The sequence below is a fragment of the Theropithecus gelada genome, chromosome 1 (genome assembly GCF_003255815.1).
Source record: "Theropithecus gelada isolate Dixy chromosome 1, Tgel_1.0, whole genome shotgun sequence".
NCBI lineage: Eukaryota > Metazoa > Chordata > Mammalia > Primates > Cercopithecidae > Theropithecus > Theropithecus gelada.
This window is the reverse complement of record NC_037668.1, coordinates 216,065,911-216,089,253: the sequence shown is the minus strand read 5'-3', so window position 1 is coordinate 216,089,253 and position 23,343 is coordinate 216,065,911. Positions and strand designations below refer to the sequence as shown.

The 23,343-nt window shown below is 39.4% G+C and overlaps 1 protein-coding gene across 3 annotated transcripts in view; it reads left to right on the top strand.

Annotated features, from left to right (window-relative positions):
* Positions 1–23,343, top strand: part of PLD5 (phospholipase D family member 5) — a 430,516-nt gene that overhangs the window by 240,367 nt on the left and 166,806 nt on the right. For all 3 annotated transcript variants that reach the window (XM_025394615.1, XM_025394623.1, XM_025394631.1), the window contains one exon: positions 2,007–2,118. In XM_025394615.1, the coding sequence (XP_025250400.1) occupies positions 2,007–2,118 (112 nt within the window). The remainder of the gene's footprint in view (positions 1–2,006; positions 2,119–23,343) is intronic.

Genomic DNA, 23,343 nt, shown 5'->3' with positions numbered 1-23,343 from the left:
TTACTTACACCGAGGAATCCTACAATTTTTAATTATGGTACTCACTGTAATGATGCTGGGCTTGGGGAGAGTTTCTCTACTTAGGCTTGAGGTAGAATTTCTATTAAATCTCTCATCTTCTGTGTGTTATCTCCCCATACAATAATTTTTGTGAAGACATTCAAAATGTAATCATTTCCAAAGGTATTAAACCCTACTCTATGCAGAGATCTGCAGTAAGGCCTCCTAATGCTTTCTGAATTACATTCACTCATTTTGTTTTTTGTTTTTTTGTTTCTTGTTTTTTTGTTTTGTTTTTTTGTTTCTGTTTTTTTTTCTTTTTTTTTTTTGTTTTTCTTGTTTTTTTGTTTTTTTGTTTCTCGTTTTTTGTTTTTTGAGTCTCACTCTGTCACCCAGGCTGAAGTGCAGTGACACAATCTCAGCTCACTGTAACCTCCACCTCCCAGGTTCCAGCAATTCTCCTGCCTCAGCCTCCAGAGTAGCTGGGATTACAGGCGCCCACCACCATGCCCAGCTAATTTTTGTATTTTTAGTAGAGACTGGGTTTCCCCATGTTGACCAGGCTGGTCTCAAACTCCTGACCTCAGGTGTTCTGCCCGCCTTTGCCTCCCAAAGTGCTGGGATTACAGGTGTGAGCCTCTGAATTGCAGGAATCACCACTCTACCTCCACATTTCTACCATTCTCTCTTCCCAGTCACCAAACCCATTCCGTATCATTATCCACAGTCCCTTCTTACCAGAGTAAGGTAAGACCTTGCCGCTGTGGGGCCATTAAGACCAAAGCCTTATTCTCTGTTTAGCTCCTGAAGGCATTTGAGTTTGTGACCGAACAGCAAAAATCTAAAAAATCAGTAACAGTAGACCATTTTCCTTTTATCATAAGGAGACAGATGGGAGTCTATTAAAACATACAAAGGATGATAAATAGGATAATGGTGCAATCCAGCGACCTGAGATAATGCAATGACTGTGGACCTACTGTTATTCAGTCTGCCTGAGATTAAAACTTATTCTAAAAATTATATGCTTTTGAAAATCTTATAAGGAAAACTTTATTTGTTTGTTTGTTTTTGTTTGTTGAGATGTAGTCTCGCTCTGTCACCCAGGCTGGAGTGCTCTGGTGCAACCTTGGCTCACTGTAACCTCTGCCTCCTAGGTTCAAGCAATTCTCCTGCCTCAGCCTCCTGAGTAGCTAGGACTACAAGTGCACATCACCATGCCCAGCTAATTTTTGTATTTTTAGTGGAGACAGGGTTTCACCAGGTTGGCCAGGCTGGACTGTTCTTCAGACTCTTGGCCTCAAGTGATCCACCTGCCTCAGCCTCCCAAAGTGCTGGGATTAGAGGCATGAACCACCATGCCTGGCTGAAAAACTTTTAGTTTTGATTTTGTTTTTTATTTCAGTTATTTTTAGGTAGAACATTAGTTGATTCATTAAAATACATTTAAACAACATGAATTCAGGTAAATCACTGATTAGTAACCATAATTTCCCTCTTAATAGCTAATACTTAAAGAATGCTTACTTACTATTCTTTAATCTCACAAAAACCTTTTGAAGTAAATATTAATATTATCTGCATTTTGCAGAGGAAGAAACTGGAGATTAGTGAGATTAAGAAACAGCTTGCAAATTGGAAAACCAGCTGGAATCTAGGTCTCTTTGGGCCAAACCACAACTGCTTAATCTTTGCTGCCTCTTTGTGTGTAGATAACTGCAGATCCAAAAAGCAGAAAAGGGTAGATTTGCATTGTGGCAATGGAATTATTATTGTAATAATTGTTTAATTGCACAATACCCTCAAAAAACCACAATCTGTGTTCATGCTACTACTCTATTGATAGAAACTCTTTTGAAAGAATTCGTAAATCTGAATACCAATTGTTGAAATGCTTGCCTTTTTAACATTTGAATGAATAGATTTTTATGAGTTTATTTTTGCCTGTCTAAATTGGTAAACATTTAGGTTTTCTGACTTTCTTTGTCTCTGAATATTTTTTCCAGGGTCAACGTCTTTTTGAAAAGTTGCTCCAACTGACTTCACAAAATATTGAAATCAAGCTAGTGAGTGATGTAACAGCTGATTCAAAGGTATTAGAAGCCTTGAAATTAAAGGGTAAGACCAAGGTTGATATGCTACTCTACCACTGGGCTTTCTGTTAAGATACTTTTAATTTCCCTTAAAATAATATATAATATTTTTAGTACATTTCACTTAGTACATAGTACATTTGCATCTCCTTTGAAAAACAGCTCGATTAAAGTTTTTAAGTGGAGGAACTAACTAATATATTGGGATTTAAAAAACTGTTGCCTATTAGTGTAAGCAAAATAATCTACTGGCCAATAAATGATGATAAACTAGAAAGAAGAATCTTTCCCTTTCTGAACATTTCAACGGTGTGATTACAGAGAAGAACCACTTCTCATCAGAATACACACTGGATCTCTACTTTTCTCTTGCCTGCCAAATGAAAATTCTTTTCATGCTCTCTATTTAAAAAATAATATAGTCAGGTCCTGGAGTCTATGAAACATTGCCTGATTCATGAGTTTTAAGACAATTCCACAGGAGAACACCATTTATATAGCCACTTTGCAATTTTTCTCACAATCTCATGAAGACTGAAAATAATTCCAAAATAACTTTATTTTGCTGTAATCTCAACAGAATTGAGCTCTCACGTCCAAATAGTTTTTACTGTTTTGTAAAAATTGTTACCTGGAATTTATTATCCAAAGTGTAAGCCTCTGAAAGGCATGTTTGAGTCAGTGAAAATGTTCAAGCTGCCGGGTGTCCCTAGAAGAGGACAGGGCACTGACCTCAGTGAGTCATTCATGTTCCACCTGATGGCGTTACAGCTCATGTTTGTGCTATTTAAACAGATTGTGCATTTTTTGCTTGTCATCTTCCCCACATTTTTAAGTGGCAATTCCTTCTAAAAATGGAACAGAACAGGAATCAAATAAGTGAGCCCCAGTGGCCCTTCCTTCTGGAGAAGAAAAATTGGAAGTGATAAAGCATATTGAAAGTCACAGACATATAGAAGACATGAGCTTGGCTACGCACATGTCCCTATCACCATGCACACGTTTTCTACGCACAGGAAAATAAAACATGAGATAGTCGTATGTTTGAAAAGCTGTGCTGTGCTACCTGGGTGCAGCAGAATGTGTGTGAAGAACGTGTAAGTGCCTAGTTCAGTGGATTGACAGATAACAATCAATGTGGCTTACAAATGTATTCTTACTTTTCCTATTTTTAAAAAATGTAAAATTGGATTCTCACTATCTGATAATTTGTTAGACAACACTTTTTTTTCTGAGGAATTGATTACTTTTGGTTAACTGAGGGTCCTGTATTTGCAGATGATTTTCCTCATGGAGTTTAGTAGCATCTCTTTGCGTTTGATTATCCCGGCAGGATAAAAAGCCGATGTGTTAGGAAGAGAAGGAGGGAGCCTGAGACATCCATAGCTCTCTTTCTTGCCATAGCCCATGCTAAATCTTGTAAACTCAACCAAAAGTTAAAACTGGGGGATATTAGGAAGCCTGACAGATTTTCTTAGGAGTTGCTGAATATTTGCTACTGTAAATAGCGATTGACAAATGCACAAATAAAGGCCTGGTTTATGTTTCTATTGTGAACTATACATTAAAATTTCATTATAGTAATTGCATCTCACAGAAAAAGAAGTGTTTGAATTTCCAAGCATATGTAGATACTACAACAACTTAGGTTCTGTTGATATGTAATAAGACTTCTTATCAAAATATGAAAACAAATTATTTTCCTTCATAGGAGTAAAGCAATAAGCAGGACCCTATTTTCTCATAGCTATTTTCTAGGTAGCGATAGTAGGCCTCTCTGGCTCTTAGTAATGCACATGATGTGTATGCTGTATGTAGAACATGTATAAATCTTTAAAATACAGTTATTGTATTTCTCTACTCTTGTCCTTTGGTAGACATATATTAAATAACAGTGCATTTTAGAAATAATTTTATGAGACTATTTTAAATCTGTGAATGAATATCTTGCTTAAGAGTTATCTTTTTTTGCAGGGAGGGATTCTAGTCTTTTAGCAAAATTCTAGAAAGTTTTTTCCAGAAATATCTCACACAAAAAAAATAGGTAAATATAAAATGAGCCATGAGCAATTTCAGCTGTAAGAGTTACTGAATGTAGAAACTAATCAAATATGTTGTGAAAAAGAATAAAAGCATGGCTTCCCAATAAATGGTAAAGATTTAGTGCAGGTGTAAGTAGGCCCAGAAAAGGCCAGGCAGGCTGGAGAAGTGAGACAGCTGGCCAAGGCTCCCCTGATGGGTGGTGTGCAGGTCATTCCTGTTCCTTTTGCTCCCCACGCTTTGCCTCTCTCCTTGACTCGGAAGTCAGAAACCATCTCTTCAAGGTCTCAAACTGTGGCTTGCAGGGGAGGTGCTTTTGAAACCTAGCCCTCATGAAGTCCTTGCACCCAGGGAGGGATTTAATTTTACACAAGAGTCTCTGTAAATTCAAAACGGGTTTTACTAATCAGTTTTCTTAATTTCACTTCCTAACCATCTCCGCCTATATCCCTCATATAAACATCTCAAATGCAACGTGTTGACTCAGCTCACGTGCTTTCTTTCCCTCCCTGCACCAACACAGCATCTGTCCCTGTACATAAATGTCCATCTGCTCAGTCATTCACGTTAGAAACTCAACTCTGCACTCTTATACGCCACATCTAAGGAGCCACGGTCTATAGACTCTACCCACTCTGTCTGTCTTCTAGATACCACATTTCCTCCTCACCCACCTGCCTTATTTCAGGTCTGTTAATACTTTGCTCAAGCCTTTGTCACCTTTCCTCTTTCACCATCTGATCTTCCACACAGCTGCCAAAGAGATCTTCGACCACATGGTTATTATCAACTTACATGTTCACCCAAATTGCATGCAGGTGTGCGGATGCCTAAGGAATATCATGCATGCAATAGAAGGCACAAGTATTAAATATATAGCTCAATGAATTTCACAAAGTAAACACATCCACATAACACCTTCACAGATCAAGATGTAGAACATTGCAGACATCTCAGAAAGCCTTCTCAATCCCCCTTGCAGTCAATGCCCTCCGCAGAGGGAACCACTATTTCGACCTCTACCATAGATTACCTTTATCTTTCTTTGAGCTTTATATAAATAGAATCGCAGAATTCTGTGTCTGGATTCCTTGGCTCAGTTTTATGTTTATAAGACCAATACATGTTGGATAAAACAGTGGTTTATTTTACATTGTTGTATAGTATTCCATTGTATGAATATAATACAATGGATCTGTTCTACTGATAGTAGATGTTTGGGTTTTTCCTAGTTTGGGTTATTATATATAGTGCTGCTGTGAGCATTCTTGTACATGTCTTTCAGATGCCTACACATACACATTTCTGTTGAGTATATACTTAGGATTAGGATTGCTGATCTAATAGGCTATATATATGTTCAATTTCAATAGATATTGGTCAGTCCGTTTTCTAAGTGGTTGTAGCAATTGACACTCTCACAAACACTATGTTAATGTTCTGCTTGCTCCACATCCTTGCAAAACTCGGCACCTTGTTCTTTTTATTTTAGCCATTCTGGTGGATAGGTATCATGTTGTATCTTTAATTTTCATTTCTCTGATGGCTAATTATATGAGCATCTTCTCATATGCTTATTGGCCATTTCCATATTCTCTTGGGGAAGGTGCCTCTGCAAGTATTTTGCCCAGTGTTATTGTTGCTGTTTTTATTGGCCCATTCTTATTGATGATTAGGCTAGATTTTAATCCTTTGTTGGATATATGTATTTCAAGTATCTTCATCCATTTGAGGCTTGCCTTTTCACTCCTCTTCCAATGATGTCTTTACATAAATGGAAATTCTTAGTTTTAATGAAATCTGATTTGTTAATTACTCCTTTATTGTTGATGCTCACTGCATCCTGTATAAAAACTATTTATCATTACAAGGTCATGGAGATTTTCTTGTTTGTTCTGTTCTAGATACTATATTATTTTGCTGTTCAGACTTAAGTCTGTGTTAAGTCTGGACTTTATTTTTGCTTATGGTATGAAGTAGCAGTAAAGGTTAATTTTTATACAAATGGGGGGTCATTTGTTTAAAAAAACTTCTTCACAGCATGTTCAAGGCATCGTTGTTAAAAATTAAGTGACTATGTTTTAGTTCTGTCTTTGAATTCTTTACTGTATTTTCTTAGTCTACTTATTTATCCCAGGACAAATGCCATACTGTTTATCTTGCCTTTGTAATATGTGTTACAGATGGTGTAACTTTCATCTTTGTGTTTCACTTTTAGAACTGCCTTATTCTTGGACCTCCAGGTTTTGAAATAAATTTTAGAAACATCTTATCATAAAACTATTGAAATCGTATTAGAATTACACTGACTCTGTAGATAAACTTGGTGAAAATTGGCATTGACAATATTGAATCTTTTACTTCACACCTATAACAAAGCTACAATATTTCCTCTTACTACTGCTTTAGCTGCATCTCTCTATTTTCAATATGACATAAATTTCTAAATTATTTTTCTCTCCAAAAAGTTTTCTGATTTCTACTGCAGTCTACTTTGTACTGTGGCCTATTTAGAAATGTAAATCTTATTTTTCAAACATTTGGAGATTGTTCTATTTGTCCTTTGTTATTTTCATTATGTATATTCATAGAATATACTTGGTATGATTTCAGTCATTTGGTATTTTTGGAAAGTTACTTTATAAAAATTTATTTAAATAAATTTGTTTTATAAATATCAAGGCTTTCTATTGCTTTCATACAGCTTTCATTTTTGTTTTTGCATTTTATAAGTCTTGACCAGACTGAGTCTAAAAGCTGAAAGTGGAGTATAAGTGAAATGGCTTCTCATTGTCTGATACATGATTTTCATTGGTAGACTTCAGAAACAAGCTAAATGAGATGTGAGATTGTCATTGAAATCCTCTGCTTTCTTCAAATCCATGTTCCTGCGGGATGTGCCACTTGCTGCCACCACTTGGCTTACTAGGAGTAATCGTGACAATTCTTTTTTTTTTTTTTTTTTTTTTTGAGACAGAATCTCGCTCCGTCACCCAGGCTGGAGTGCCTTGGTGCGATCTCAGCTCACTGCAAGCTCCGCCTCCCTGGTTCAAGTGATTCTTCTGCCTCAGCCTCCCAAGTAGCTGGGATTATAGGTGCATGCCACCACCCCTGGCTAATTTTTGTATTTTTAGTAGAGATGGGGTTTCACCATATTGACCAGGCTGGTCTCAAACTCCTGACCTCATGATCTGCCCACCTTGGCCTCCCAAAGTGTTGGGATTACGGGCGTGAGCCACCGCGCCTGGCCAACAATTCTCTTAAGTACTGTTTTCTCTGCTCATGCCTCCCAGCAAATGCCTTTGATATCTTACTTCTCACCAAACCTGATCCTAGTAATAGCACAGTCATATTATTGAATTTTTATATTACTAACACAATTTTTATTTCTGGTTGTATATTTTAGTCCTAAGCAAAATATTATCCCTTGAGGATACCACTGTACTTTTCATTTTTGTATGTTATAATTACTGTTGCAATTAAAGTGAAAATTAAGAATTATTTGTTTGTCTACCAAAACCATAACAATTCATTGTGCTTTCTATAATATGACTACAATATTTAATGCCTCTGTAGCCTAGCAACAATTAAAATGAAGTCAGAAAACATAAATTTCCTTTTGGAAAAAAAAGCAGACTTTTGTTTATTCATGGTTGGATGATAAAATGATGAGTGAAATAAATGTCATAAAAGATTTGGAATCAGTGACATAGAAGTTAAGTCCACATGCGTGTTTTTTTTTTTTTTTAAGGCATTTGAAACCTCAGGGTCTGAAATCTCTTGTTTCAGTCTCATTCTTACTATTTACTATAATTGACTTTTCAAGTATCTAATTTAATTTGTGATTCCCAAACACAACCTACTTTTTCAGGGCCGTGTTTCTCAAAATATGCTTTTCCCTGTGCCTGAAATACCCTTATGTATTTCCCTTGTCAATTTACAAGCTCTTTTTCATCCTTTTTTTTTTTTTTTGAGAGAGAGAGAGATGATGTCTTGCTCTGTCGCCCAGGCTGTAGAACACTGGCACTGTAGTAGCTCACTGCACCTTTGAACTCCTGGGCTCCAGTGATGCTTCCATCTCAGCCTCCCCAGTAGCTGGGACTACAGGCGTGTGCCACCATGCCTGACCAAGTCCATTTTTAAGCCTTACACATAGTATTTTCCCTTTCACCTTCATCTCTTTACCCTGGTTGGTCTTACCATCTACTTTTTCTCCATTGTTCATTAATGTTTAATCCAACAATTATTCCTTGACTATCTGTCATGTGCCAACAAGTTGGGCTTTAAAGAGAGGAAGTTGACTAAGACATGAGCCTTCCCCTAACTTCAAAGAGTTAAGATTTTGGTAGAGAAGACCAAGTGATAAGTGAAATAAAGTGATCAAGAAATTCCTAAAACATCAGCACAGTCCAATGTTTCTGAATCACTTTTTGCAACAGCGGTTATTGCCCATGCTTTCCACTCAGCGTTGTCTCTGTACCACCAAGGATGTCCATGGTGCTATGTAGCTTTAAGAAACAGAATGCGTTACTGTTGTCTCTTTGTTTCTAATCAGAATTCCATCCTGCTTGTTTTTGAAGCGTACCAGAATATGTCGAAGCAAGATATTCGGACAATGACCAGATCTTGTATTCCTTCCTCAAAGGGTCCTTAAATGGTTTGTTGACTGAATATTGGGAAACTTCAAGAGCTCTGTCATGCCACCAGGAACAACGCAGTGACAACTTTGTCACAACTTGCCACCTGGTCTGTAGCAATCATAAGATGCATTGCAATGTCAGGGATGTTAAAAAGTGAAGACTAAATGTTTCGGAATCAATGACTTACAGTAATAAGTGTTATTTTAAAATATTTAGTAATAAACTAGAAAATTCAACTTAGAAACTTTAAACTTTAATACATTAGTTAAATTAAAATGACCGTTCCTCATCCCACACTGAGAGAGGTAGATTCTCAATCAAACCTCTTGTAACAGACCTTCTTTGTAGTGCAGTGGCCATGCTCAGTGGATGGAAATTCGGAGAATTCAGGCTGTGCTGGTTTTTAAGAAATGCGGAGTCTTTACAGACCCCCTTGATGGCTAGAGCATTCAGCAATAGGAAGTGTGCCCATCCAAAAATAGAAATAAGCAAAAACTGCTCTATGGCCTGAAACAGGAAGGAAGTTATTCAAATCGGTTTTTATATGCAATTTCTATAGGAAAACAATACAATGAAATCAGAAACCTGAAGTACACTGGAGAAGAGACAGTCTCCTGGGGTAGACAAGAAAGATAACAGAAATCACATTCCTAGCTATGCAGCATGATGAATTGCAACCCAAATGAAAAAAGAGGGGCTAGTCATGAGAGCTTGGTTCTAAAAAGAAGAGGGATAGCAAACATTCAGTGGTAAACGTGACAGGCATGAAAAGGCTCAGGCAATTGTTGCTACTGACATTATCTGCTAAGAGAGAGTGACCATACAAATGACGATTTCACTTATAGGCTAAACTCTGTCACTAGGTGCTGTTTGGTCTTTAAAAACAAAATTTAATCTTTTAAATCGATTTTATCTGAAAAGTAAAAGTTACATATATTGATCATGTGCAACATATTTTGAAATCTGTATACATTAGCTACGTTGAGCTAATTAACATACGCATTATTTCATATGCTTATTTTTTGTGGTGAGAGCACTTGAAATCTACTTCCTTAGCAAGTTTCAAGAATACAATCTCATACATTGTTATTAACTGTTATCACCATGTTGTGTGATAGAGCACTCCTTATTGCCAGTCATCAGTCCAGTTATACAACCAGAGAAAGAAATTCATCCTAGAGCTTGGGGACCTCCATGCTGTGTCTCTGTCTCCTGATGGTCCAGCACACTGTGGGCTTGGGGTGTTAACACAGCCCTGCTCAGCTGGTGTTGCAAGCTTTCAGTCTGTTCGAATCAAACATGTATTTTCCTCCCCGTCCCTTCTCTCCTGCACACAAACCTACAAGTGATTAAACATAGAGCTTAGTCTGTGCCACCCATAAATGTTTTGTGATAACTTTAAGGAGCTGATAACAAAACTTTTTTATGAGGTTTTATTTTGTTTTGCCAGAGCATTCATGTGTCAAGAATTTTCTTTCCTTTTTGGATTCTTCAGATAGATAGTAGGTAGGCAGACAGGTAGGTAGATAGTTAGATGACAGATACATAGAAAGATATGGATAAATGATAGATAGATAGACAGATAGATGGCAGGTAGATAGATATAGATAGATGATAGGTAGGTAGGTAGATATGGATAAAAGAAAGATAGATAGGTGGATAGAGACAGAAATAGATGGAAAGAAAGAGAAAAGAAAGAAGATAGGTAGGTAGATGACAGATACACAGAAAGATAGATATTAATAGATAGATGATAGTTTATGCTGCTATAATAAAATAACTGAGACTGGGCAATTTATAAAGAACAGACACTTACTCTCTCACAGTTCGGGGGTCTGGAAGTTTAAGATCAAGGCACCAGCAGGTTCAGTGTCTGCTGAGAGCTGCTCTCTGCTTCCAAGATGGCGCCTTGCTACGCATCCCCCAGAGGGAACAAATGCTGTGTCCTCACGTGGCGGATAAGACAGAAGGGCAAAGAAGAGTCGAAGCTGGTTCCTTTCAGCCCCTGCTACAAGACACCAATACATTCATGACTCAGTCACTCCCCAAGGACCCCACCTCTTTATACCACCACAGTGAGGATTAAGTTTAAACAGATGAATCTTGAGGGACATTCAAATCATATAGAGAAATAGATCTTCAGATTTTCTCCCCATGAGATTTTAAAATTAAATTTCTCGATTTCCCTATCTTTTTATCCACATTGTTTCCTTTCTGTTCCCTTTTGTCTGTAAAGGCAATACAAAGCATGCTCTTGGAGTGGACTCTTGGTCACAGTGACAGTGCTCAGCCCTCTACATCCACTCATCTGCTCCCTTTGTGACTACAGTCATACATTTGCTGGATGACTGTCTTAGACACCCAGTTTAAAAGTGACCCCAACTTTCCCTCATTAGCACTATATGGCAAGTAAGTAAGCCAATTAGACAGAGCCTTACCCGTATTAGTGAATAACCAATAGCCACAGGGACCTAATGAGCCCTGGCTGGGCATCTGTAGGTCATTTGGGTTATGATCCTACAAAGCATCAAACAAATGCTAGACTTTTAATTGGTCTTACTTGTGACTAAATTGTATGCATTAAAGTCAAAATCTTAATTGAAATAAGACTAAAACGCTTTCACTCTTGTTAATAACACTGTATTTTTAAATTGTTGAGTTCTGGTGCTCCTTTAGCTACATTATTTTAAAAAGGACAGGGAGCTGCTGAATTCTTTCTGTTGAATTCTAAATGTGATCTTTGCCATTGCTTATTTAGATTCAAGAAAGCTGCACTCATTCATCATTGATGACCCATATTTTTATTTTCACATTCATGGATTAGGCTTAACAAAATCCTTGAAAGGGAAAATATATTCCTAAATCTGAGCACAGGAGAATGTGTAATTTTTTAAGTTCATGCAGGCTGCCCTAGTTTCCAACTTCTGCATTTTACAAGGTGATTTTTGAACAGCTTACTCCAAATCAGTGGGGGATAGCCTATTGAGGTTTTTTGGGTTTTTTTTTTCACCTAGGTTTTACTGCTTTGTAATTGTTTCAAAACCTAACTCTACAAGTACGTATGCCTGTATGTGCTAATTTAATGTAAGCCTTCATAAGTATAATGTGGTAGTTTCCCTCGAGTAAACTTTCTATTATTCCGGCTTTCATTTCCACTGTCGGAAAGGTTGCCGTCGTTAAGGAAGCTGAACATTTCAGAGGGTTTTTTGTTGTTCAAGTGAAGGACGGTCCTCATGGTTATGAATGTGGAATCCTCTGGACAGGGGGCTTATGAAGCTGCTGTGTATTGGCTCCGCTCTGGTAATGGCCCGGATGGAAGTCAGGGGGCCCTGACGGTCACCCAGGCATGCTTTTCCAATGTGTGCTTTCCTTTCACACCTTCTCAAAGTGAATGCCACCTGGGCTCATGCTTGATTGCCTGAGGGCTGCTGCCTTTGTCCTATACGCTGCCTGCCGTAATGCAAGGGATTCTGTCCTCCACCTTTCTTTACAGCACACTAAAATATTTGGCAGCAAGTCAGGAACTTTTCATCCTATGTTTGTTTGACCACATTATGCTTTTTAGTGATAATTTGCAGAGTAATTAGCATAATAACTATGAACAGGTACTTTTGTGGCCCAGACCTTGTGCTAAAATTCTAAACTTGTCATTACTCTATGGTATAACCATAGGCCGGCACTTTCTCTGAGCCTCAGTGGTTTTTGTTGTTGTTGTTTTTTGAGACGGAGTTTCACTCTTGTTGCCCAGGCTGGCATGTAATGGTGCGATATTGACTCACTACAACCTCCACCTCCCGGTTTCAAGCAATTCTCCTGCCTCAGCCTCCCGAGTAGCTGGGATTACAGGTGCCCACCACCATGCCCAGCTAATTTTTGTATATTTGGTAGAGATGGGGTTTCACCATGTTGGCCAGGCTGCTGTTGAACTCCTGACCTCAGGTGATCCACCTGCCTTGGCCTCCCAAAGTGCTGGGATAATAGGCATGAGCCACTGTGCCCAGCCTTTTCTTTTTTTCTTTTCTTTTCTTTTCTTTTTTTTTTTTTTTTCAGTTAAATGAGAATAATAATAACCTCCCTGAGAGCTGTGAGAATTAACTTAGACAATATATTAAAAGTGTCTGGTGCAGGTGCCTACCTCATAATAAACTGTTAGTAAATGACATCCCCTAGAGCTGTTGCCTTAATTTACCCCAGCACGCACTATTTGTGTTTGACCTGTCAGTGCCACTAGTCCAGACTGGATTTATTTTTGCTTCTAAATTACAAACATAGGTCTGTGATTTTCTGATGAAAGAAAAGCCCCAGTTTTAATCATACATTACAGATTGTCTTTGGAAATGCAGCTGGTGCGTTTGTATGGTTGTGCGCTAACTCTCGCTGGCTCCGGTTTGTATTGGAATTGTTCAGCTGGTGACACCAATGATTCCCCATCTGTGTTTTCCGTCTCTGTTCTAAGAGCTACCCAAGTTAGGTCTGCAATTCAATGTGTTTAAACTTTCACAAGGGTTCATCTGATACATATAATATAGTTGTGCCCGTCTAAACACATAAAATCTAAACATTTGCTCTGAAACATAGAATCTTGTGCTACAGGTTTTATTTTTATCCCTGATACATAACCTTGGCAGGATTAGCATTCTCAAGGAAATTCTACGCATATCCAACCTTGTGACAGGAGAGAAGTAGAATTTTATCTATTTCATCTAGTTGTGGCTTTATGTATTTCTTTTCTAGGGATGCTAGAATTTGGGGACGATGTTCTTTAAGAGATGAAGAGAGGCTGGGTGTGGTGATTCACACTTGTAATCTCAGCACTTTGGGAGGCTGAGGTGGGAGGATCATTGGAGCCCAGGAGTTCCACGCTGCAGTGAGCTGTGATCAGTGAGCTATGATCAGTGAGCTATGATCCACCACTGCACTCCAGCCAGGCGGTAGAGTGAGACCCCGCCTCAAACAAACAAACAAACAAACAAACAAAAGACATACATGGTGGCTCATGCCTCTAATCCCAGCACTTTGGGAGGCTAAGGTAAGCAGATCACAAGGTCAAGAGTTCAAGACCAGCCTGAGCAGCATGGTAAAACCCCGTCTCTACTAAAAATATAAAAATTAGCCAGGCTTGGTGGCACAAGCCTGTAATCCCAGCTACTCGGGAGGCTGAGGCAGGAGAATTGTTTGAACCCAGGAGGCGGAGGTTGCAGTGAGCCGAGATCACACCACTGCACTCCAGCCTGAGCAACAGAGTGAGACTCCATCTCCAAAAAAAAAAGAAAAAAAAAGGCACTGAAGAGGAATAAAGATATAAATAAAAGAATAAATAGTAATCTTTCAGAAAGCCCTTATAATTCCGAGGGATCCCATGGTCAGCATTTTTAGCCAGTAGCTTTTCTATTTTTTTTCAGTTCCAAACAGAAAAGCTAGTTGCTAAAAATGCTGATCATGGGATCCCCAGAATCATAAGGGCTTTCAGAAGCCCTCATCTCCACATCTATGTTCACACATCCACGTGTATGTTCTGAAGGGTACTAGAGACTTTTTTTTTCTTGGTTGTAGAGATAGTCTTGTTATGTTGCCCAGGCTGGTCTTGAACTCCTGGGCTCAAGCCATCCTCCCACCTTGGCCTCCCCAAGTGCTGGGATTACAGGTGTGTTGTCTTCTGACAGAGCAGTTCCTGCCTTGCCTGGAGTAGCCAGACACAGAATATTCATTATCCTCATTAGTGAGTAAGATCCCTTACTTCTGTGACTCTGTGTCTCTTTTAAAAGTGGACATCCCAATTGCACCTGCTTTTTAAATCAATGTCATGAGAACTGGTGTGAGTTAAGATGCAAAGCTCTATTTCTGTTGTTTCCAGCAGGCTATTCAGCATGAACCTTGGCCATGACCTATTATTTCCGTGCCCACCTTCTTCCCATACTATATTTTATATTTTTTTAACTCATGTCCTTCCATCCCTTTCTCATGCTTGGTTATTCTACTAACTTCCTCCTCTGTCACACACAGGAAAATGTATTCCAAATACTCACAGCTATACTCACACTCTATGTCTCCTAACCAGCATCTTTTCTCTTCATAAGATCATGTCTCTTACTTACTGAACATAACAAACAAAACTAGAGGTTATCAGCCTGGGACTCTCCCATCACAGTGCTCCACCCCAGTACATTTTCCGTATCTCCATGCATTTCCACCTCCTTTCCTTCAACCTCAGAAGGAGGGTGTCTCTGATTCTCTTCCAAGGCTCTCTTTCACCTGAGACACCCGGTCCCACGTTCTCAGGAATTTCATTCAAGTTTTTTTCTCTCTTACCTTTACATTTACCCTTTGCCTTTTAAATGGCTCTCTCCCCTCAACGTATAAATACACTCAAGTCAAAGAGGGGAAAGGAAAAAGAACTTGGCACTATCCATCCTAGATGCCCTCTGGCAGGTGCCCCCCACCCAATGCCTGCCCTTTTCTCCATGTTCAGGTTTACGCACCACTGTTCCTACCTCCGTGCAGTCCTCCAACCACAGCAGCCTGGCCCTGCACTGACTCCACTGAAACAACCTTGTCGAAGTCCCAGAGGACTTCCAGGTATGGAACTCGGTGGGAATATCTTAGACCTGCATCACATGACCTTTCTTCAGCTTTGAACACTGTGTACTGCTTTTTTCTTTTCCTTGGAACTGTCTAGTCCCTTGGTTTCACTCTATATTTCCCTTCCGTCTCTGGCCACACTTTCTCAGTCTCTTTTGCTGATTTTGAATACACTATCTTTCCCTTAAACATTGGCTTCTTCTCTTCCTTCTCTTCGTCTTCCCTTCTTTTCACTTTCTTCCCTCTTGCTGCATTGATTGCTTCTGCTTCTGTGGCTGCATTCATCACCGATATGCAGATGGACCACGCATTGTTTTTCCTGAGTTCCAGGCGCAAATATTCAACAGCAAACTTCACATTTCCTCTTGGATATTCGTGGAATACCTCAAAATCAATGTATCCAAAATGAAGTGGATGTCCCACCCCCACCTGGCCCTCCATGTTCTTCTTCCATTAAGTTTTATCTCAGTAAATGATCTGACTATCCTATGTTTGCTCCCCAAAGAAACCTAGAGCTAACCTTGACTTCCTTCTCCTCCTTCAACCTTCAAAATCAAATCAGTCTGCACTTCTACATGTGTGTCTTAACATTTCTGGAAATGGTTCTCCTTTTCCCTCCCTACCTCTACTACTCTAACTTAGGCCTTTATCATTTCTCTTGAATGATTGCAAATGGACATCCTAACAGGTTTTCCTGACTCCAGTGTTAACTATGTTCTATTCTCCACACTGAATGATGCTCCTAAAAGTCAACAAATTCTTCCTGTACCTTCCTTGCTTTACCATTTTTGGGCAACTTGCTGAATTTTTTATTTGAATGTATTATTTTATTATGTATTAGGATAAAGTAACTAGTACATCAAACACATTTTATGATTAGTAATACTTGGGGCAAAGCTAAGAATGTATCAATTTAAATTTGATTTAAGTATAATTAAGAAATTAATAGCACTGTTCTAGAAATAGGATTGGTTAAAAAAATAATAATATGGAACTCAAATGGCAGCAGAGAAGAGACATTCCAAAGTTCTCATCAAAGTTTCCCCAGGAGGCCTCTCCCACCTCCCTCCAAGCTGAGCCGTCTGCTCCTCCCCATTCCCTTTCACCCTCCAGGGCTTCCCTCTCTCTGAGCATCACCGCATTGTAATGCATGTTTCTACTTTTAGGCTTTAACCCCAATGAGAGAAAAATGGAGACTTGAGGCCTGTCATGTGTGTAGGCAACAAATAAATGTTAGTTGAATAAACAGTGCAGGCTTTGGGCATGTAAAGCACTCCACAGAGTACACTTCAAACTTCCCAGATTTCAGATTGAGTCTTCATTTTTATAATACCGAGTATACTGTTTTTCTCTTGGAGAGACTAAGCAATGCGGCAAGTGACTAAATTTAAAATCGGGAGATTTAGAAGGGTTGAACAATTTTGTTCTGACATGGTTGGGACCTAGAGGGTGGTGAAGGAATAACTTTCTCCATATGAAGAGAACCTTGCTAGAAAGGAATTTATTTATAATTAAAGCTTAGGATGGCTCTCAAATGTTATGCTAATTAGTAATTGATGGTAGGAGCATTTCAAAAGTATAGAATGCTATATCAATGCTAATTTTCATGGAAATTTACATAGTATCTGTCTCCTAATAGAAAATAGCCCTTGAGAGTGACATTGAAAATGGCATTTGAGAAGTTGATATAATTCAAACTAGTTTGGTTTATGTTTCTGTTCCTTTAATAAACTCCTATGAAGATCAGAAATAAGAATATTTTAAATTTTTTTTCTACATTACTTTTCCTGGTCATTTGCCCAGTTAGATCATGGGGTATGGATCACACTTAGGAGAACATGTGCAGTCTGCTGAGGTGTTCTAAGTTCTTCACTCAACCATAGGGCTAATTAACCCAAACTTATGCAGCGGTATTAAGTGATTTCCTTCTCAAGAAAAAGTCAAGGGTGTTAATGTTTCACTATCCCTCTGGTTGTTTTTTGCTCCCTCCCTTTTAACTTTCTTTGAAAGATGATTTGAAGGTGTTTTAGTCCATTTTGTGTTGCTACAACAGAATATCTGAGACTGGGTAATTTATAAAGAACAGAAACTTATCTGAGACTAGATAATTTATAAAGAGCAGAAATTTATTTCTCACAATTCTGAAGGCTAGGATGTACAAGATCAAGGTGCTGGCATCTGGTGAGGACCTTCTTGCTGCACCATTTCATGGCAGAAGGTGGAAGGGCAAAAGAAGACCAATCCTGTCTGTCAAGTCCCTTTATAAGGCCATTTAATACCATTCAAAAGGGAGGAGCCCAATGGTTTAAATACCTCTTAAAGGCCCCACCTGTTAATACTATCACATTGGCCACCTGTTAATACTATCACATTGTTTTGTTTTGAGACAGAGTCTCACTCTGTTGCCAAAGCTGGGGTGCAGTGGCACGATCTCAGCTCATTGCAACCTCTGCCCCCCAAGTAGCTGGGATTACAGGTCTGTGCCACCACACATGGCTAATTTTTGTATTTTTCTTAGAGGTGAGGTTTCACCATGTTGGCCAGGCTGATCTCAAACTCCTGACCTCAGGTGATCCACCGGCCTTGGCTTCCCAGAGAACTGGGATTACAGTCATGACCCACCACACCCAGCTGGTCATTTAGTTTTAACACCTGAATTTTGGAGGGAACGTCTTCAAACCATAGCAGAGGGAGTGTGGAGATACACAGTTTTGTAGGCTTATTACGGAAACTGATAAATTATGGTTCCTCTTGAGGAAAGAGTACATGCTACCAACCTAAAAGGAAGACGGTGAGGCACAAAATATAATTTAAAGAGTTTACTTGAGCCAAAGTGAGGGCAGCTGCCCAGAAGACTTAAACTTAACTAACCCTGGATATGAGTTCCCTTCAGCCTTTGTTACAAACAGGCTTTTAAAGGCAAAAAGGGTGACAGAGTGGGCTGATACAAAGTTGTTTGTCAGGAACTCTCGTTGGTTTACAGAAATAATATTGATCAGTGATTGGCTATATATAATTTTAAATGTCATTTTCGTTTTTAAAAAAATATACTTTAAATTCTGGGATACATGTGCAGAATGTGCAGGTTGGTTACATAGATATACACATGATTGGCTATATGTTTTTAAGCTATAAGATGTGGGTTATAGTGTCCAGTGTGGCATTATTAGGTTAATGTACAGCTATTTATGGCAATAGTAAGCCACTCATCAAGAGATGAACACATAGCTCAAAGTGGGGAGTTACAACATGATTGCTGTCTCATTTTCATGCCCTGCCCCAGTCTGATAATTTGAAAGGACTTGCCTTTCTGAGATAAAAGAACTTTGCTTTCTTCAGTGCAAAGTAACTATATAACAAAATGTAAAATAACTAGTAAATATAAAATAACTGCATAATAACCATATAACTATGTGGAACAAAAAATAACAGTAGTCCAAAAAAAAAGCTTTAATCATAAGTACACCAACTTGATAAAAAGCAGCAAGACCAGAGGTGCTACGAGTCATGGTGTGATTTGTGCTGTTGGATAATCATGGCCTCAGTGGAGACAAGACTCAGTGAGGATGAGATTCTGCTTCAGCCAGTCCTTTATTCTCCAGGCTTATTACCTTCAGGTGACCACAGCAGCTGTTCAGAGTTAGGTTCACAAAAATTATGTACAAAGACGTACATTGCATCACGGTTTTTAGAATTAGAGTAAACAATGGATCATCCACATATTGGAATACCAGTCACCAAAAATCACGTTGAAGGAGAATAGCCACTGTAACCTAGAAGTGAAATCCCAAGCCCCTCAGCCTGCTGAATGGAGCCCCTCTTAACAAAGGAGACCCCCAAAAAACCTAAAAAACTGAGATCTTGGCTGTGACGAGAAGGGAGGTCAGACACACCTCCTAGAAGTTAGGCACAAGTGACAGCATTAAGGTTAAAATAGAGATCATAAGACTGAGAAAACAGACTCTTTGTGACCATGAGATACAACATTATAAACAAGACCTAAGGCTATGCAAGGCAAGGGTTAAGTCACACCCTGTGAACCACAAAATCTCATTAAATGGGTTTTTGTTTTAACCCAGTATAATGTGACTTACTTTCCAACCAGACTCTGGTACAGCCTCACATGACAGCAGACTGCCTTCTCTTAAGCATTTCTTTCTACTGACTTCAAGGTTTCAGACAAAGCTTAACTCTTTCAACCAATTGCCAACTAAAGAATCCCTAAAACCCACCTATGACTCGTAAGCCTCCACTTCAAGCATCTCACTTTTTCAGACCGAACCAGTGTATACCTTCCATGTATTGATCTGTGATTTCACCCACAATTCCTGTCTCCCTAAAATGTATAAAACCAAAGCGTAGCCCGAATGCTGCAGGCACACTTTCTCAGGACCTCTTGAGACTCTGTTCCCCAAGCTATGGTCACTCAGATTGGCTCAGAATCAACCTCTGTAAAATACTTTACAGGGTTTGATTTTTTTCCTGCGAACACCACTGACAAGGGAAAAATGTTTAGATTATGTTGCTAAGTGAAACGCAGGAGTCTACAAAACAGAAGCTATTGTGTTATTTCATCTTTATTCAAAGATAATCTAGTTTTACACATGTGAAAACTTCTGTGCAGTACTATTAAGGGTTACCTTTGAGTGATGAGGTTATAGCTGATTTTGCTTTTCTCTCTGTGTGTGTGTGTGTGTGTGTGTGTGTGTGTGTGGTGTCTTTTCTATGCAAGTATAGGGTGGGGGTCAAAAGCTCAGATTCTGGAGTGGGAATATGTACTTGGCTTTGTCACTCGTGTGACCTCTGTGGGTTATTTATTTATGTATTGGAGATAGGGTCTGGCTCTGTTGCCCAGGCTGCAGTGCCGTTATACAGTCCTAGCCCACTGCAGCCGGGAATTCCTGGGTTCAACTGATCCTCCTGCCTTAGCCTCTTGAGTAGCTGGGACTACAGGCATGTGCCATCATGCCTGGCTAAGTATTTTTTTTTGTAGAGATAGGGGTCTCGCTATGTTGCCAGGCTGGTCTTGAACTCCTGGTCCCAAGTGATCCTCCTGACTCAGTCCCCCAAAGCACTGGGATTATATTTCTGTGAGTTATTTAACCTCTTGAAACTTCAGTCTCCTGATTTCTAAATGGACTAATAATAGTAGCTACTGCCTAGGGTGATTCTGAAGATTAATGAGATAATGAAGTATTTAACATGGTACCTGGCACATGATAGGTACTTTAAAACATTTTTCAAAGAAACTTGAGCATATGGTATGAGGGGGGGAAATGCTGCGAAGGAAGGAAGGAGGCAGGGGTGAGTTCACTTTGTAAATGCTGCCTTAAGGTGCAAACCAGTGGTGGGTCTACGTGGTGAGAAGCCACAGTACTGGACCCCACTAGCACCAGAACAGCCTTCCTTGCTCAGCACGTCTGTGCTCGGGATATGCAGTCTAAAGAACAAATTCCCATTCCCACTCCCAATTCTCGCAGGGAAATTTCCTCATTTATATCCTAAAGGGCTTCTCAGTTATAAATGTTGAATGAGAATGAGTTAAAACTACCAATGGATACTAAATCTTTCATGTAGTTTTGAGGAGGAGGTGTGCAGAGATAGGATCTAACTCATTCTGACTGGCTTAAGAATGGGTCTGTGCTTCCTCCTGAAGCCAAACTTCTGCTTTCTCCAAGGAGCCTACGCCACTGCATCCCCACATGCTGTGCAGAACAGGCAAACGCTTGATTTGAGGCTGTTACAGTGAACAAGGAGGCTGATGAATGAATCTAATTATTCACAAAGCAAAGCTGATGAGAAGGCAAATGCCAGCTTTTGAAAATGAAGTCTATGCTTCTGTGTTCCCTTAAGCAAATTTCCTATAATTATATAAGCCTCAGTGAAGATTGTTCATGCTTCAGTTTGGAAAGGCATTATTGAAAGAGTAGCACCTTTACTCTGGTTTGATGTTTCCTTACCTGCAAATTATGCTTATCTTTTAAATTAACCTTCACTAAAAGGCTCCTTTTTTTTTCTTTTCCTAACCCACAGAAGTCAGTATTATAGTGGTTCAAGTTTGAAAAATGTGAAGGTTTTATATAATACTGGAAAAACAACAGCATGGTAATGTACTTGGCACATGCTCGAGGCTCCCAGCATAATCAGTATTGACAAAACTTACTCATAAGCTGAGTGGATTTTATATGATTTAGTTGAAGATGGTAAAATAACTCAGTAACATTTTGGAAGTAATAAGCGGCTAATTAAGTCTCTGAGTTCTATTTGAATTTCAGAGTTTGGTATCCATCTTATTCTAATTTGAAAACTTAGGTAGAACTTTATTTTCTGATTGGTTGTTACTGAGTCTATGCTTAGAAAAAGATATCTTTGTCCAGGGCTGCTCATGATTCAGAAGTTTATACACATTCAACAGATGGTTGTTGACCACCTACGAAGGCATCATGAGAAGTTGAGGTCTTGACCCCTGAAATCTCAGAACAGTGGTGACCTATGATGAATTTTTTGCAGTACATTCTCCATAAGGAAGCAACACTCTCTTCCAACACCTTACTTCCTAGTAGCTGTTGGAAATCACACCCTGCTCACACATATACCTCCTCTCCATTGTCTCTAAACCCATGCCTCTGCAGGAGACATATTTGTATCCACACTCATTTAAAGCCAGAACTTGGCCAGGTGAATGTGAATCTGTTTTCCTCAGCTCAAGTACCCAGTGAGGTTTTCCCAAGGATAAATTCCTTTCAGTATCTACTCGGCCTTAGGTATTCTATTACTCGATTGGATGCTCCTTTGTTTTGTCTCCTGTTTGTCCCCATGTGTATCTCCTATTTGTCCCGTGAACAGGGACCAAGTCTTCCTGGATCACCTCTCCCACATGATGAGTACTTTGGAGCAGCTTACGTGTCTGCTGGTGAGGCTCCTCTGCAAGAATACATCGTCCTATTTAACTGCAGGTTAGGTGGAGGCAAACGAAACGAATCCTCTAATTTCCCATGCTATCACAAAGAATGACTTTTGTGAACATTTTCTGTATCCCAAGATATTCCCCACCCAACTGTGGGCCAACACACTCTATCAGGTAATACATGCATATATTTCATTAAATGGAAGGCATATTTATTCTGAATTTGTTATGAGACTTGAAAAAAGTCCAGACAATTTGGGAGCTCTAAGGAACAGAGAAAAATTGCTCTTACGCCTTCTAAATCATTTTGATCCGGAAATGGGAATACCAGCTGCTATTCAAAACCACTGTGTTTTTGAGGAACTTATCTATTAGTTTTACAATCTAAGAAGTACATGGAATGTGAAAAGACCTGATATTACAATGTTTCCAATTAAAAAGCCGAAGCTCTATTGAATTTTCAGCAGAATAGTGCTAAATCACTCTGCAAGCTAGAGATGCCTCACACAGAGGGAGGCGCCCCGAGAGCTTTCACTTTTGCGTTCATGGGCAGCAGAGATGCTTCTGTCTATAGTAGAGGCATGATGGACAGGATCTGGCCTAGGAAGCGTTTCCCAAACTCCTTGTTCCTCTTCTATTGTCCCTTCCAAAGGGCCTTAAACTAGAAGGCACTGTGTTGACTGAAATGAATTCCTGCCATGTACATAGAGCTACCAGTGCTCAATAAACATTTCCAGGCCTGAGTTTCCAGACAGGGTGGGATTTCATCTCTCCTAAGCTGAGAATGGGCTCCTCTGGTAGTAAATATCTCTTCCTGAATTATGTACAGATCTTTCTTTGCCCTCTGGTTCAGTTCTAAGCTCTCCCCAGGACATACCCTATGCCTCCAAAGCTGCGGTTATAACGCTCCTCATTTAATTTGCTCTTCAGAAGACACTGCGAATGTCATATTCACCTCTGGGTTCTAAGAAGGAGTTGTACACACTCTAGGTCACTTCTTCAGAAACCAGTTTGGCCGGACTCTCTTTAAACTGCCTTTTTCCACTCCAGCCTCCCCCTCCTCCCCTCCTCAGCTCAGCCTTTG